Consider the following 14538-nt stretch of genomic DNA (forward strand, 5'->3'; position numbering starts at 1 on the left):
GGTAATGAGCACCAACTGTTAAGGGTTGGAAGACCTGCTGGTAATATTACGTTAAACAGCAAAATGCCAGAGGTATGAATAATATAGAGCACTAAATTACTAATTAATTATTGTAAAGGCAGACTTGTACTTTTGTGGTTGGTTAACATCGACATCCATTTTATGAAGCTTTATTTTATTTTTATTCTGAAAAACATTAAAAAGGACCATCACAGTTACCTGGTCCAAAGTGATATTTTTGTGTTTTGTCCAATAAACTGTCCGGATATCAATTAAAATGGAAACAAATCAAAAAGCAGCCAATCTCAAAGCTTTACTTATAATAATAATTATTTTCTCTAATATCAGTTTTGTAATTTTTAAGTCCCTCAGAATTACATTGTTATTAATTAGTGCTATGTAAATGAGCAGAAGTAAATAAGTTTAGTCCAACATCTAAGGGTCAAAAGAGAACAAAAGAGATTGTTCTATAAAATATGGAAATAACTAAAGTTTTATTTTTAAAAAATCTTATGTTTCTCCCTTTTCCAGATTTATTTCATTTATACATAAAACTTGCAGCTACATACAGCTCTCTGAACTAACAATTTTACAGAAACTGTACCTTCTTTTCTTTAGTATTAGATAGTTTAGCTGAAGTAAAAAGGACTAAAATTTCACTTTGGGTTAATATTTATTGGGAAAAGCATCCTTTCTGGTTTATTGATGTTAGTTTTCCCCTACTGATTATTCTGGCAGACATATAAACCTCTAAGAATGATGTTCACATTTTAGAAATCATTCATTATGAATATGTGATTTAATGCTTGGTAAGAAGGACTAAATTTAAACTTTATAATTTAGGATTGACTTGGACTGGCAAAACCAGTGTATAACTAACCGCACTGATTGAGTTTAAGGTGAGATGTTTGAATTAGATGAGCAAAGTCATGATGATCTTTGAATATGAAAAGTAAAAAAAAAAAAAAGTTAATACTTAATATAAGTAAAAATATGCTGAAGTCCCCACAGGCTGGTTTGTATAACATTATTTTTTCCCCCAAATTTGAAAGACTGAATAAAACTGAGGGCCCAGTTAAGTTGTTTTCCCCCTACTAGGTTTAAAGCAGCTGGAAAAAAAGGTCTACATCCTATTTCTTGTTCTTCCATAAGAGCAAGTAAAAAAAAAAGCAAGTAAAATGTTGTAATTATGACGGTTTTATTTGGCTGTCACGAACAATACAACAGCACATTTTCTAACTCCGGGATCGCAGAGAGGGAAAAAAAAAAAAAAGACATCTCTGATAGGGGACGTAACCGTATATGTTTAGCCATTTGTCATTCCTAACAAAGCAGAACTTGCCACAGTGAGAATAAACACGAGGATCATGTCAGAGTTTCACAACATGCAGATAAATCAGAGTTGCCCTGCGGCCTTCAGTCGTATTATTTTTGTTTGCATGTCGCTCATAATGAAAGACAATCAGTACACAGAGCGGTTCAGTTCTTGGATGCCTGCAAGTAAAGTGGAGCGCAAAATGTACAATGTTGACATTAATCTAAACGTTACACACACACCCACACACACCGCCATCTTCACATGCACTTTCACAAAAATGAAGTATTTATTTCCTATTGAGTTTTGGTGGAGGGCAGCATTTACTTTTGAGTAAAATATGTTTAGGTTTTTGTGTTTTTTTTTCCCTTCCACCGAGAGTCGTGCTCAGACAAAGCCAATCATCGGATCACCAGTACTTCGTAATTCCTCTGACGGACTGCAAGGTGATGCACGACTACTTTAAGGGTAATATGCAATTTGGTGTCTAGTTTTCTTTTTTTTTTCCCCCCATACTCAAGCCTGAATGTTCATATATTTAGTTTTTTTTTAATCAAAAATGTCAGCAAGTAATGGCACATATAAGAATCAAGATTAAAAACACATCTGTTTAAAATTGCCTTTGACTGTTCTAGTTAAACAGTTTTACTGTTTTAATTGCTCTTTTTTGTTACTACATTCTATCCCTACTTGCTTTTATTCTATTTTCTATCTACATTTTATTATTTTTTTATATCTTAATCATGTAAAGCACTTTGTATTGTCTTGTACTGAATTGTGCTATAAAAATTAATTTTATCCTTGCCTTGCCATGCCATATCTGTAGAGGAGCAGCTTATATATAAACCAAAATGGAGGGATAGACAATGGAACAGGGATTAAAATCCTAAACTATCTTACTCTATTTTCTTTTTACACAGTTATCCAGACCTTGAATACCAAACTAGATACCGCACCTCAGTTTTCCAGACTTTCAACTTTATCTTAGGAAGCTGAACCATGGCTACTTGCTCCTTAAAACATGCCGCTGAGACATTATTAGTGCGAAAACTCTCCCGCCTTCACCTCAGCAGCCAAAAAGGCAAACAAACTCACAGGTTTACGACAACACGGCACTTCCTCACTTCTGAAATCCCTCCACTTCACAAAACTTGACCTAAAACTAAAAGGTCAACGCCTTAACGAGGCCTCCAGCTCACCCAGGTTCAGTGACTGCTGCTTGCTGTAAATTTGAGCTGGAGGTTGCTCAAATCAAGCACACACATACACACTAACAAAACCTCGTAGGCTTCACTCGCCAATATTCAGGCCTGCCTAGCGTGGACCATTATGTGTGGTGGCCCCTTCGCTCCAGCCTGGTCAGAGGCCAGCCCCTCTGATCCCCAATCCTGTCCTGTCACGGGTCACTGGAAGGGGCTTTGGCCCCTAGGCTCTCCTGCTACACTTCCACTGTTGCTACCCTCTAACTCTGCTTCCCCCTCTTGATGCCTTTGGGCCAAGTCTAGGGGTCAGGGGATTGGGGATGAGAGGTCATACCAGCGTCACCCAGGCTAGAGACACATTAAATCTGGGTGTTGTAACCCATTATCACCCAGTCTTTTCCAGTGGCATAAGAAAACAGAGGGGCCTTTTGCCCTCTGGCAGGGACAGAGGTTTGCTATCAATGGCCCCGACGCTGAAGCTAAATGGTGTACTTAGCATAGCTAATTGATACATCTCATCCCTAATTCCTCCATTTTAGAGCAAGAATGTGCCCATCCAGGTGGATAAAGTCGACGGACCTGCATTCAAAGCTGCTAAAAAAAAAAAAATTCTAACGGAGGGAGGAAACAAAACTGATGCGGACCAGATTTCTCTCTTTGTTTTGATCTGAAGTTGAGCTCTCACAGTTTGATCCACATTGACAGGTCTAGACTGAGAGAGCAAACGAGGGCTGTTGTTGGGCTTTCGCAATCAAGCATTGGCCAGCTACACGGTAACACAATCCATATGTTTTATCTGAGGAACGGGGGGGGGGGGGGTAGGTTGAACGCAATCAAGCGTCAAAGCCCCCAACACCACTGCTGTTCCCCCATCCAGTGACCCGGTGCCAGGAGAGCAAGCAAACCCGGCTCTGACAGCCAATGTCTAACTGTAGTTGTAAATGTTTTAGGAGAGCAGTTAAAGCGTGCACCGGGGGCTGCGGGGCCGTCAGTATGAGAATGACCCGAGCTGTGGCGGGGCAGATCCAAAAGATCAGCAGAGTTTCTGGGGCCCGACGGGCAGGAATTCAAGTCCGCGTTATAGCTGGCTGAATCTGAGACGGACAGCTGAGACAGATGAGGATTAGTCCATCGCTTTGATCAGAAGACCAGGAAGCTTTCACCGTACGGCGACAGTGATTAGGAGCGACGGAACATTTCTCTCTGGAAACCTTTATTTTTCTGCTTTGTTGGGACGCCCAGCGGGGATTTATTTTCCTGCAGTTCTCAGCACTTTATCTGCTTTATGTATGCTTCTCTAAATCCAGCGCCTGCTTGGGTTAGCTGTGTAGAGCACCTTGACATCAGATGTGTCTCTCTGGCAGTTCCTCCAGGCTCGGGACAGAGAGGAGAAGGTGCGGTCGGCGTGGTCGAACTTCCCTCCTTGGAAGTTGAGGAAGAACGTGGTGAAGGGTTCCTGTTAACATTTAAAAAAACAAGAACATGAATGTCTTTTTACACAAAGTGAACAAACTGGTGATGATTAACAGTGAAATAACAGGAGATGCATCCAGAAAAAGCCTGATGAAAAGAATGCAGAGATTTGTGGCTTGACTTTCCCTGTGGCCAGTCATAATCAGTTGAAGAATAAGACACATTGTGATGCAAAAATGTTAAAAAACGTTCAGGTTTACGTTATAGGCTGTTTGATTCATCAAAAACGTGCAGACATTTTGCTGTGCAGCTCTTTGAGATGCTGCTAAACTTTATTCTGGGCCCTGATGAACTGCTAACCAATCTCGCCATGCTAATGCAACATGTTAAAGACACTTTAAAATTTCAACTCCAAACCATTTTTTCCTTTTACAACCTTTTTTTTTTTAAAAATACATTGCCGCATTTATTAGAGAATGCGCAACATTCAGAATCAGTTGGTCAAATCCTTTGCTAAAAACAAAGGAGTCAGAAATCTGTCCCAAATCTACACTGCAAAAAGGGAACTTAAAGTACAATGTTCTTGACATGAGTGTATTTGTCATTCATTTGATCAGGTAAATAAGATTATCTGCCAATGGAATAAGGTTTTTGCACTTAAAACAGGAACAACTCATCGCCATCATCTTATTTCAAGTGCAGTATGTCTAATCATCTTATTTTAGGGTTCAAAATACTCATTCCATTGGCCAATTATATTATTTACCTACTCAAATCATGCAAAATACACTCATTTCAAAAACCTTTTGCTTACTTTTAGTTCCATTTTTGCAGTGCATGATTGTTGCTTCTCTAGAAATAACGCACTGAGCAACTACACTCAATACATGCGCTCCTGATGGGTCTCTAATCATGTATAATCCAGTTAGGACAGATCAATACGCGTCTTTCTGATGTAATTGCCTGGAAATTACACGGCCACAATATGCCGCGCACCAGTCTACTGAACTCCGCCCAAAATCACGTAAATACCTTTTACTATTACCTCACATTATACGGGTAAAAAAAAAACACTGATAACATGGCAGCGTATAACGAAAATACACATATAGGCACACGATAGATCTTTCCCTTTGTTTGTCTGGTTTGTAAGTGATATCTATGAGTGAGCGTTGTTGGTGAAGAGGCTTTAGAATAAGCTAGCTAATGATGTGTGAGGATCAATGAGCCAACTCTACAGGGAGCCGCTGAGACAGTGAGCTACTGGGACAATAACAGCAAAAAGGAAGGAAAAAAAAAACACTGCATGAGGGAGAAACTTAGTAACCTCCCTCTCCCATGAGTGCAGTGTGGAAAGATTGATGGTAGCCATTTACCAAAGAGAGAGAGAGAGAGCACTTTACTGCTAAAGGCATAAACTCTTCAAAATATGAAAAAATGAGGGCATCAAAGCACATCTCAGAGGAGTCAATATTTAAAGCAATTCTGAGATGAAGGTGATGAATGGCAGCAACATATCGAGTGATTATTAAATAGCACACAAATAAAAGCCATTACCTGCCTGAACTTCACCGGTATATGATTTTAGACAGTTAACAGAAGCGTGATTAAAAACACAACGAGTTCATTCATCAGAATTGTTGAGAAAAAGTATTTGTAAAACTTCATGGGACAACCTGTGAAATGATTCTGTACTATTGTTTAATTAAAAAGGAAATCCTGGAAAGTAAATTATTTTCAAAGTTAGGTTATGCTGCCATAGTACTGAAATGTTCTGTATAGATATTAACTAAAAGTATTAATTCTTCTTAAACCTCTCTGTGTTTTGCCACCTTACAAACGTTTCAGTGGAATGTAGTCGACAGACCAACACAAAGTACTGGATTAATTTTGAAGCGGAAGGAAAACGGCAAAATAAATCTTAAAAGTGCGGCATGCACGTGCATGTAACAGCTCCCAAGTCTTTATTCTCCAGCCTTACACATCTAAGTGACTGGAATCTTTTACATACATTTCTTCACAAATCATAAGGCCATATCGCCCGCCTAGTTCTCATAAGGAGTTGTCTCTAGACTTTGACTGGGCCGCACGTTCATATTTTACTTGAACTATTGCAGCTCTGGCTGTATGTTTAATGCTGTTCTGTTTCTGGAAGGTGAACCTCCGTCCTAGACTCCAACTAGGAAGAACTCTATGAAACTCCTTCCACCTTCCCATTAACTTTCACTAGTTTCTGTCTTTTATTAACAATAATTTTCCTTTCGCTACTTTCCCTTAAAGGCCAACCTGACTCCTAGTGTCCCTGTCTCCCACCTGAGCCGCAGATCTCTGCAGCTCCTCCGGTGTTACTGTTCTCTAAGAAGCTGCTGTGGCCCTTTAAGAACGGCTGTATTTATATAAATTACATATAGGTGGACTCCATTCTCTAATTTTGTGATATCCGAAGGAAACTGGCAAAAAGAGCAGAATAATAACAGAGTTCGACTCTCTTTGTTAATTTGTGTTGCGTTATTATAAAAAAATCCCAATAAATCATGCGTGTCAAACTCATTTCTATATGGGGCCACTTTGGCATCATTAAGTCATTAAAAAGGGCCGGTTGCTCATGTATAAATGATACTTTTGATTTCATTATTTCATTTCAGTTCACATAGAAATATAAAAAATACACAGTAACATAAAAGTAGCACCTAATGCCCAGTTTATACAGTTTATGTGCAAAGAAAGTTGATATTGGGGGTGAGTTAAACTTTAAACTCATCATTCTGCATCACTTCTTCCCTTGTTGGACATTTTAATGTGTTGTGGGAAAACTGACATCTAGTAGCAGGATGCTGTTAGTACACAGTTAAAAAAAAAAAAAAAAAATCAACATTCGCTACAGGAGGCTCAGTTTTAGCCACTTTATACACTTTAAAAGGATATATGCCTCCACTTTATGACATGATATGCCTTTTTTGGCTCTGGAGGGCCGGATAAATTGCCTTGAGGGTCCGGGTTCGGCCCGCGGGCCTTGAGTTTGCCACGTGTGCAATAAATGCGTTGAATTTTGGGGTTGTAAGCAGTGTGAATAGTTTTGAAGACACTGCATGTTTAAAAATGCTGCACTTACCATGCGCAGCAGCCACATCAGGGTGAAGCTGGAAGTGGAGTAGTGGGTGCCGTAGTGGAACTTCGGCACCTGATCGTCCTCCCAGGACTCATATCTGTCTGAAAAGAACGCCGCCCTCTTGGGGTTCAGCGCTCCAATGGGCTGTGAAAAAAAAAAAACACACCAAAGCACACAATTTAAAACAAGCGAAAAAAATAAAGACGCAGCTTCCTCTAACAACTGCTTTATGATAACAGACCAGAGCTGAACGTGAATACCAAAAGGAACACACGCAGGCTCAGCCTTTGACTGGGAATAAATTTAGAGACGCCTCCCCGCAGCCAAACAGTTGCACGGGAAGCGAAGCGGGCGACCAATGTGCAATTTCAAATGAATATTAGATGATGTTTCCTTTAGACGAGGATCAATCCTTCCCCTCAGAGTGCTTTTCAGAGGCTGTGAAAAGGAGCCCCTGCAGCTGTAGTCTGTCAGAGAAAACTAATGTGATCCAATGAAAGAGCGCCTGAGAGGGACAGCAGCAGCAAAGCTGGGGCTCCCCTTTAATTTCTGCTTTTATTAATCCGTATCTAATACACTGCTCACAAGCTCTGTTTGCAACAGAAAAAAAAAATTTCAACTTGCATTAATTTTCCATTGATCTCTAAAAAAAAAAAAAAAAAGCAAAAAAAAAAAAAAACCTCAATACTCCTTTGCTTGGCTATTATTTAAATACTCATTTATAGAAATCACTTTGAGGCTGGTTCAATTTTTATTAGCGCCCTGCTGGACGTGCCTCATTCTCTCAACCCCCGAGCCACCCATCACCTCTTCCTAACGCACACACACACACACACACACACACACAGAAAGCAGATCAATGGTAATGGAGTGATGGCTTTTTGAGGATGAGGGCCTTGCAGGCTGTGGATCAATTGGCTCTCCTTCATATCACAGCATGCCCGTCACTGCAAGATTCATCCAGGCCAGCTCTGTATCGATCTCTGCTATTGTTACTGTTTTATGTGGGCGTAATGGATCATATGTTTGTGTGTGTGTAACGGTGCAGTGGGATAGATTTTTTTTTTTTTTTTTTTGCATAGTGCAGAGATTCTTCTTATCTGTGCACATGTTTGGTTATTCTGTAATTGGTGCTCCTGAACGAGCGGAAAACGCAGCGCGCCGCCACCCTCTGCAGCTCCGCGTTGACAGTGATGCACTGTGGGCTTCCTCAGGGCCGCTGGGGTGGTTGAGTACACACTGTGAATTATACATCACACCCATTGGTCTGATTTATAGCCCTAATAACAGTCGGCTCATTAAAAAGAGAAAAGGGAGAGGAGGCATATAAAATAAAAAAAAAAGACTGAAAGTGCCACAGTGACAAGGAGAGGGAGAATTGTGTGCGAGTGCATGTGGGGGCCGTTGGTCCGCTCGATCCCGACATTGTTTACTGCTCTAAATTACCGCGGGGCTGGCGTTCTCAGCTTACAGTAGCTCTAGCCTCGCGGCTTTGACGGCGCCGTACATCACTGCCGCTGTGCCACAGATTGGCCTAATATGTTGTGGCACGCTGCGGCGCTCTGATGAGCACACAGGAAAAAAAAAAAAATGAACCAATCTTGTAGTTTTAATTAGACTGAAGAAAGCGAGCCACGGAACACAAACAAGCCGCTGCTTTGAAGACGTAAACATCAGAAAATTAATGCTGGATTAGTTTTAATCAGTTCTTCATCAGGAAGGCAGGAGGAATTCACAGGAAATGGCTAGACTCGGCGGAAACAAAGCAAATAAACTGGCTGATACCGGACCTGTGCAAAACGTTCAACACAGGGATAAATGCATCATTTATGATCAGATTCCTGTTTAAAACTGATACAGGGCTGTGAAATTTAAACTGCCCACCATTAGCTGTTAAAACAAATAATGTCTGTGCAAAACCCCCAGGAAGGAATTAAAAAAGGAAACTCTAACTAACGATTACATCAGGACTACAGATGCACCAGGAATTCGGCTGGTGACCACAATCAGATGTCTTTCTGCTTTTGATGCCCAACAAAAACTCTACGGTGTGGATGCTGCTACTAAATAAGACTAAAATTTGCTTTTTTTTCAGTATTATAGCGTTAACTAAAAATAAAAATGGAGGAAGTACGGCGATGAAAGAAGCTACTTTAAAGAAAATGTTAAAGGGCAAGCTGAGACATGTCTGCCGCTCATTCAGGCGATGCGAGAGAGTAAGATTCTCAACAGATAACATGAAGGGCTCAAGTGCGAGCCACCGGAATTGACAAAAACTCCTGGAAAGATGTCGAAACCTTTTCAGAAAGAACTGAGCAAAAGTCTGGTTGCCTTCGATTTAAGCCTGTTTGCTGATGAAGGGTGAATCTATTACAGCAAAGCTGCTCCGTTTCCTTCTGTGGAGCTTTCAACGCCTCTCATGGAACATGTTGGATGTGAAAACTGCATCCCACGGAGACTGCTGTATTAATCGCTATCACAAGATGCTAACCGTTTAAAATATCTACTTAATATTCATTGTCTCTTGTTCTAAAATCCCTTTTTCTTTCTCTGTCACATGGTTCCCCCTCACCTTTGGTCCTAATATAAATAACTAAACCTGCTGACAACAGAGCTAGCAAAAAATGTGCCGAATGGTGTCCTTTAATTTGTTAGATTATAGTTCTTAAAGAGAATTAGGATAATCAAAATGCTAAATAACCTGCACTTTTATAGCCCTTTATCAAAAAAGGGCAATAAAAGTGCAGGTTATTTAGCACTAAACGGGCTATGTGTTAGCTCTTCACACCACCTGTAGTCAGTCAGTCATTCCCATGCTGACCTGAGGCTACCACACATCGGTGCCACCGGGCTCTGAAAAGGCAATTTATAAAGCACTTTTCTGTACTAAGACCATTTAAAGTGTTGACCACTACCAGCAGGCAAAGCAGGTGAACGGTCTTGTCCAAAGACAGAGCAGGGGTTCAAACAGGCAACCCGCAGAGTACAGGACAAACTCTCTACACTACACTGCAAAAACGGAACTAAAAATAAGTAAAATATTCTTAGAATTAGTGTATTTTTCCTTGATTTGAGCAGGTAGATAAAATTATCTGCCAATAGAATAATATTTTTCCACTTAAAACAGGAACAATTCATCTCCATCATCTTATTTCAAGTGCAGTATATCTAATTATCTTATTTTAGGGGTCAAAGTACTTATTCCATTGGCAGGTAATCTTTACTGGCTCAAATCAAGGACAAAAACACAACTTTTAAGAACATTTTACTTATTTTTAGATCGGTTTTTGCAGTGTAGCTCCTGCGCCACCGTCGCATTAATCATCAGTTTGACAAAACTGGAGATCGTTAAGTAAACCCCAAACTTGGAATAGCGAATCTCTAATTCCGACCCAACAGACTTAACAGACTAAATGGATTTCAGTTTTATCTGTGCACCAACCTTCATCAACAAACAGCAATTTTTTTTTTTTTTTAAACACGTCAATGTTTAAACATAAAAAATCTGATCAGCAATTTTCTCCAGGAGAGCTCAATTGTATTTATCTAAAAAGGAAACCCACTGTTTTACAGAACAATCAGCAGCTTCCTGGGGGATATCAAAGGTCCATTAACCAGTGGTGCTCTGCTTATAAAACGATGAACCGGCCACCCGGCAGGAGTATAAGGGCTTACCAATGATTGGAGCATCACTCAGACTTTGAGTCATAAATCACGTGAACCTTTTGAAGGGTTTATGTATATTGTCCCATCTAAAAGAGCCAAAATGGTGTGGAGGCCCTGCGGGACAAGCACACAAGGAACGTACGCGCAAGATCAATATGCTATTAGCTGATCTGACGGTGAGGAGCAGATTATAGCACAAAGGTACAGAGAGTACTCAATAAGTCTTCCATAGTGCTATCTGTGTGTACATGTGGACTACATAATAGATAAAGTCTGCTTTTAATTGTTTGCTGATCTTCGTTAAAAGCCCCAAAACAACAAGACGGTTTTACCTTTTAAGATGTAAATGTGCCTTTAGTTACAGGGGCTCGTAATGAATGCCTGGAGATTCACCTAATCAGTTAAACATCTAACGCATCGGTCTATAAAAGATATTCTTCTTGTGTAAGCTTAGATTCTTTTAAAATGTGATTTTATATATTGTTTTTTGCTTAAAAGGTTCCAAAATATGTCCTGTAGAACATCCGTTTGCCTTGAACTTTCTCATTTCATTACTTTAAAAACTGGAAAGTGGGATTTTATGTTTAAGACCATCACAGGTGTAGTGTATTGATGCATGCTTTTCAAATTATTTTACATGTAAACATCCTGCTGTGTATTTCTACTCATCCCCTCTGACTGTGTTGAATGAAGCATCTTTCACCGAAACTACAGCTACTACCTGGTTTGCACATCTAGAGACTGATCTATGCCCACTCTTGACAGAACAGACCGATCTCAGCCAGATTAGATCAAAATCATCTGAGAATATCAGTTTTAAAGTGTTACCCACACATTCTTAAATAAACTTAGGTCAGGACTTTGACTGGGTCATTCTGAGGCATAAATAAGCCTTAATTGAAACAATTCCAGTGTCAATCTGGCTCTTTGTTAAGAGTTGTTGCTAGAAGGTGAACCTCAGTCCTGCTCTCATCTTTAATGGCCTCTAACAGGTTTTCTTTGAGGATTCTCCTGCATTTAGCTTAATTTAACTTTTCCCACAAATCTGACCAGCTTCCCTGTTCCTGCCCCAGACAGGCATTCCCACAGCATGAAGCTGCCTCCGCCCTGTTTCACTTTGGGGACAGTGCAGAAGTGCAGAGTTGGTGTTCGGCCAAATATGGTGTTTTGCATGTCAACCAAAAAAAGTTCAATTTCAACTAAGCAGAGCACCTTTCTCTTCTACATGCTTGCTGTGCGTCACATGCTGATTCTGGGAAACTGCAAATGGGACTTCTTGTGGCTTTCTTCTCATGTTGCAATAAAAGGTCAGATTCATGGATTTGTGGAGTGCACGACTAAAGGTTGTCCTGTCAACAAGCCCTACTGCCTAAACTATGGATCTCTGCAGCTCCTCCAGAGTTACCACTGGCCTCTTTGCTGCTTAATGCTCTCCCGGTCAGTTTCGGTGGACGGCCATGTCTCGGTAGATCTGCAGCTGAGCCGTTCTCTAACCATTTCTGAATCATGGATTGAAAAGGGCTCAGATTTTCAAAGTTTAGGGATATCGTTCTATAACCTAACTCTGGATTTATCTTCTCCAGAACTTAGACTTTAGACTTAGACTTAGACTTTCTTTATTGTCATTTTGTATACACAGAGTGCATACAGAACGAAATTTCGTTTTCACACAGCTCAGAAATATTGCAGTAACTCTACAGGATACCTTGCAGTGAATTACAGTACAGGATAAAGTGCAGTGATCAATCGCAGTCCCTTACAGGATAAATTTCAATTTACTTCCGGATAAAGTGCAGCAGTGAACAGTAGGCAGTTGAAATGTAAACAATGTAAACCAAATGTAGACAAATATGCAGTAGGGTGCAGCAGTGATTTAAGTAGACAGTTTCATTGTACACAGTTTTGCAGTACGTTTCCGGTTAAGGTGCAGCATCAATTTTGCAGGATACAATACAGTGTGCAAATGTGCAAATGTGCAAATCAGCGAATCTAGTGTGGTACACTTTTGTACTTCAGCAGTTCAACAGTCTGATGGCAGCAGGGAAAAAGCTTTTGCAGAACCTAGTGGACCTGCAGCGGATGCTGCGGAACCTCTTTCCAGAGGGCAGCAGGGAGAATAGTCTATGGTGGGGGTGTGAGGGGTCCCTGATGATGTTACGGGCTCGAGACACACAGCGCTGCGATGAAATGTCTTTTATGGAGGGAAGAGGAGCCCCGATGATCCCTTCTGCTGTCCTCACCACTCTCCTCACGTTCTTCCAGTCGGAGGCACTGCAGCCTCCACACCACACAGAGAGACAGCTCGTCAGAATACTCTCTATGGTGCTTCTGTAGAAGGTCGTGAGGATGGGCGGGGGCAGGCGGGCTCTTTTCATCCTCCTCAGAAAGTACAGTCGCTTCTGTGCCCTCTTCACCAGTGACGTGGTGTTCACAGTCCAGGTGAGGTTATCTGTGATGTGCACCCCCAGGAACTTGGTGCTGCTGACCACCTCCACCGCTGAGTTGTTGATGAGCAGTGGAGCATGGTGAGGCCGGTTTTTCCTGAAGTCGACGATGAGCTCCTTCGTCTTCTCCACGTTCAGGATCAGGCTGTTGTCTCTGCACCAACCCACCAGCTGCTCCACCTCCTCTCTATAGTCCTGGTCGTTGTCGTCTCTGATCAGGCCCACCACCGTTGTGTCGTCTGCAAACTTCACGATGTGATTGGTGGTGAACCTGGGGACGCAGTCGTGTGTCATCAGGGTGAACAGCAGGGGGCTCAGGACGCAGCCCTGAGGGGAGCCCGTGCTGAGGGTGATGACATCAGAGGTGTTCTGTCCGACCCGGACTGATTGAGGTCTGTTGGTTAGGAAGTCCAGCAGCCAGTTGCGAAGGGGTGTGCTGAAGCCCAGATGCTCCAGTTTTCCCACCAGATGTTGTGGGATGATGGTGTTGAACGCTGAACTGAAGTCCAGGAACAGCATCCGCACGTGCGTGTTCTTCTCCTCCAGGTGTGCCAGGCTCAGGTGAAGAGCAGAGGAGATGGCGTCCTCAGTGGAGCGGTTCCGTCGGTAGGCAAACTGGAACGGGTCGAGTGTTGGGGGGAGACTGGAGACGATGTGTTCCTTTACCAGCCTTTCAAAGCACTTCATCATGATGGGAGTCAGTGCAACAGGCCGGTAGTCGTTGAAACAGGTGACTTGAGGTTTCTTTGGCACCGGAATGATGGAGGCAGACTTGAAGCATGCTGGCACTGTGGCTTGGTCCAGCGAGGTGTTAAAAATGTCTGTGAGGACACCAGCCAGCTGACCTGCACACTCCTTGAGGACCCGCCCAGGTATGTTGTCGGGGCCTGGGGCCTTCCGCGGGTTGACTCTCCTTAGAGTCTTCCACACGTCGGCGGTGTCAAGGCAGAGGACCTCCTCTTCCTGATGGGGAACAGCTTTCGCTGCTGGAGTGCTGTTTAGTGCCTCGAACCTCCCAAAGAAGTTATTTAGTCCATTGAGGAAGTCAGCATCAACTTCACCCACCGGGGGGGAGGGCGTGTTGTATTCAGTGATTGCCCGGATGCCTTTCCACATGCTCCTGGTGTTGCTGGCGTCATGGAAGAGCTCCTGGATTTTCTGACTGTGGTTCCGCTTTGCTAGCCTGATGGCACGGTTCAGGTTGGCTCTCGCTGTCCTCAGGGCCTCCTTGTCACCAGACTTAAAGGCTGAGTTCCGTGCTTTTAGCGCTTGACGGACCTCCGCAGTAATCCAGGGTCGTTGGTTGGCTCGGGTGATGATGGTCTTGGTGGTGCTGACGTCCTCAATGCATTTGTTGATGTAGGCTGACACAGTCATGGCGTACTCATC

General features: G+C 42.2%; 1 protein-coding gene across 10 annotated transcripts in view; it reads right to left on the reverse strand.

Moving 5' to 3' along the window:
- Positions 1–14538, reverse strand: part of lrba (LPS responsive beige-like anchor protein) — a 302458-nt gene that overhangs the window by 59989 nt on the left and 227931 nt on the right. For all 10 annotated transcript variants that reach the window (XM_036137527.1, XM_036137533.1, XM_036137532.1 and 7 more), the window contains 2 exons: positions 7043–7183; positions 3854–3973 (listed from right to left, as the gene is read on the reverse strand). In XM_036137527.1, the coding sequence (XP_035993420.1) occupies positions 3854–3973; positions 7043–7183 (261 nt within the window). The remainder of the gene's footprint in view (positions 1–3853; positions 3974–7042; positions 7184–14538) is intronic.

This window comes from Fundulus heteroclitus, chromosome 5 (assembly GCF_011125445.2).
Source record: "Fundulus heteroclitus isolate FHET01 chromosome 5, MU-UCD_Fhet_4.1, whole genome shotgun sequence".
Classification (NCBI taxonomy): domain Eukaryota; kingdom Metazoa; phylum Chordata; class Actinopteri; order Cyprinodontiformes; family Fundulidae; genus Fundulus; species Fundulus heteroclitus.